This window comes from Carlito syrichta, unplaced genomic scaffold (assembly GCF_000164805.1).
Source record: "Carlito syrichta isolate Samal-C Ts95f unplaced genomic scaffold, Tarsius_syrichta-2.0.1 Scaffold307833, whole genome shotgun sequence".
In the NCBI taxonomy this organism is placed as follows: domain Eukaryota; kingdom Metazoa; phylum Chordata; class Mammalia; order Primates; family Tarsiidae; genus Carlito; species Carlito syrichta.
Window position 1 is genome coordinate 438,060 of NW_007251929.1, and position 2,561 is coordinate 440,620.

Sequence of the window (2,561 nt, forward strand, 5' to 3'; positions counted from 1 at the left end):
ACAAGGGTACCTGCATAATGAACATTTTTATACCTAACCCTGAATTGTACCCCACATCTCCAAAATAAAAAAAAAATTTAAAAATTTCCAAGAAGTGTAACTCTCAGTATGGATAAATTGGAATAAGCAGAGGTTAGTTATTTGAGAGTAAACTAGTTGATTCTAGGAGAAGGGTATGACACATATCAAGACACAGAGGTGAGACAAAGCAAAGCATGTTCTACAGACATGGCAGTTTCTGTGTGTGTGTGTTGGGGGGGACGATGGAATCTGTCTGGATTTGGAACATACTCATGTAGAGGGAGTTATTCTTTATCCATAAAATTATGAATGCTAAGGAAATTGCTTTTAACAGGGAGTGATATAGTCCAATTTAAATTAAAGACAGACTATTATGTCAATAAAATGGTGAGAACATTTGAGTGCCTAGAATGAAGGCAGATCAGTTAGAAGGTTATTAATGAAACAGTCAAATCCTGAATCCATGCTTCTTTCCTTTCAGCCATCTCTAGCCGCACCCAACTGTCATGGTATCATTCTACAACAGCTCAGGAACCCAGGTGACCGAATTCCTGATGATCTGCTTCCCAGGAATGCAGGACACACAGCAATGGCTATCTATTGTCCTGGCTCCTCTCCTGGTTTTGGCCCTTGGGGCCAACTTTGTGTTATTACTCACCATCTGGCAGGAGGTACTTCTGCATGAGCCCATGTACTACCTGCTAGCCATCCTCTCTGTGCTGGACGTCATCCTCTGCCTCACAGTCATTCCTAAGGTCAGACCCTCTCTGGACTTTCTTTAGGCATTCAGTTATCATCTTTCTTTAAATGGTACCTTGCTGTGCTGCTGTAAATTCCCCATCCTGAAGTAAAATGCTTAATGAATCACCCACACCATCATACCAGGTCTATCACAGCTCTCCCAGGTATGTCCCCTCTCATGCCTGTGTCATTTTATGTGTTCATTAAAGGCCCTCTCTCAATGTCTGAGTTAGCTATATTCCAGGTTTCAACTTTTACTTCTAAGAAGATTCTTCTTGTCCCTGAGTTTTCTAACTATAAAACCCAAGTACTCTATACTTTTATTTCTAAAAAGTAATTTAATTTATTCAAATTCAATTACATTTATGTCATATACTGAGATAGGAAGTACAGTGGGAAGAGGTTTTTTATGTATATGAAGGATTTAGAGGTTTCCAAATGTAAGCATTGGATTTACTGCATTTGATATTCCTGTGATACATAAGTCTTGTAATGGGAAGACGTGCCTGCTGGAGTTCAGGTTAATAACTGTGGAGCTCAGGGCTAGAAATAAACATTTTGTAAACAAAAGATTAATCTCTAAATTGAGGGTAGGAGTATAACTCAGTTTCTGACAATCGGAACACACATAGAAAGTATTCAAAATGAGGATGCTGTCCTGCCTGGGATTATGGGGCTCTAATTTGGGGATATGAATGGTTGAAATAATCTAAAGGTTTTTTGAAGGGTTGAGTATTCTAGAATGAGAATGATGTACAGTGTTTTTGAGAACAACAATTTTTGCAGGTCCTGCTCATCTTCTGGTTCAACATGAAGCCCATCAGCTTTGTGGGCTGCTTCCTGCAGATGTTCATCATGAATACCTTCCTTCCCATGGAATCCTCCACCTTTCTGGTCATGGCCTATGACCGCTATGTGGCCATCTGCCATCCACTGCGATACCCATCCATCATCACTGAACAATTTGTCATGAATGCAGCTATCTTCATTGTCTTCCGCAATCTACTAGCCACAATGCCCACTCCAGTCCTGGCTGCGAGGCTCAACTACTGTGCCAGCAATGTGGTAGAGAACTGTATCTGTGCCAACATTTCTGTAGCAAAGCTGTCCTGTGGAGATATTCGCCTAAATAAGCTCTACCAGTTTGTGAGTGTTTGGTGCCTACTAGGTTCTGACCTGGTACTCATCTTGCTATCTTACTGCTTCATACTGAGGGCTGTTATGCACCTGAAGTCAGGGGGTGCAGCCACCAAGGCTTTGAGTACTTGTGGTTCCCATCTTATTCTCATACTTTTCTTCTATACCTTACTACTAGTCTTCATCTTCACAAACAAGGCAGGAAAGAACATACCCTCAGAGGTACCCATTCTTCTCAATGTCCTGCACCACCTCATCCCACCAGCCCTCAACCCCATCGTTTATGGAGTACGAACCCAGGAAATCAAGCAGGGAATTATCAGGCTATTCAAGTACCAGCGCTGAGAGGTGTAACTCAAAGCTCATGGGCTACAGAAGCTTGGGTGTTTTGACAGGTTCAGCTGAATGTCACAAGCAACACAATAAGACATCTACGGACTTAAACTTTTATGAACTACTATCACAATATTTATCCCTACTCGTGCTGAACCCACCCTTAATCACCCTTAATCATACAATATCTTCTTCATTCTGACTATCCCATCAAGATCCTTCAATTACTCATTTATTGAATAAGTATTTAACATCTTCTATGTACTGCTCAGTCTTTACATTCTACAAAGTCTCATGTTTAATTCATAGGGCAGGGGTTGGGAAGCACT

The 2,561-nt window shown here is 41.1% G+C and overlaps 1 protein-coding gene across 1 annotated transcript; it reads left to right on the top strand.

The window, feature by feature from the left end:
- The first annotated feature begins 527 nt into the window (after positions 1–527).
- On the top strand, positions 528–2,244 carry LOC103267056 (olfactory receptor 56A4-like). Its single transcript, XM_008064659.1, has 2 exons — positions 528–776; positions 1,549–2,244. The coding sequence occupies exons 1-2, from the start codon at positions 528–530 to the stop codon at positions 2,242–2,244; spliced, it is 945 nt and encodes a 314-aa protein (XP_008062850.1).
- The last annotated feature ends 317 nt before the right edge of the window (positions 2,245–2,561 follow it).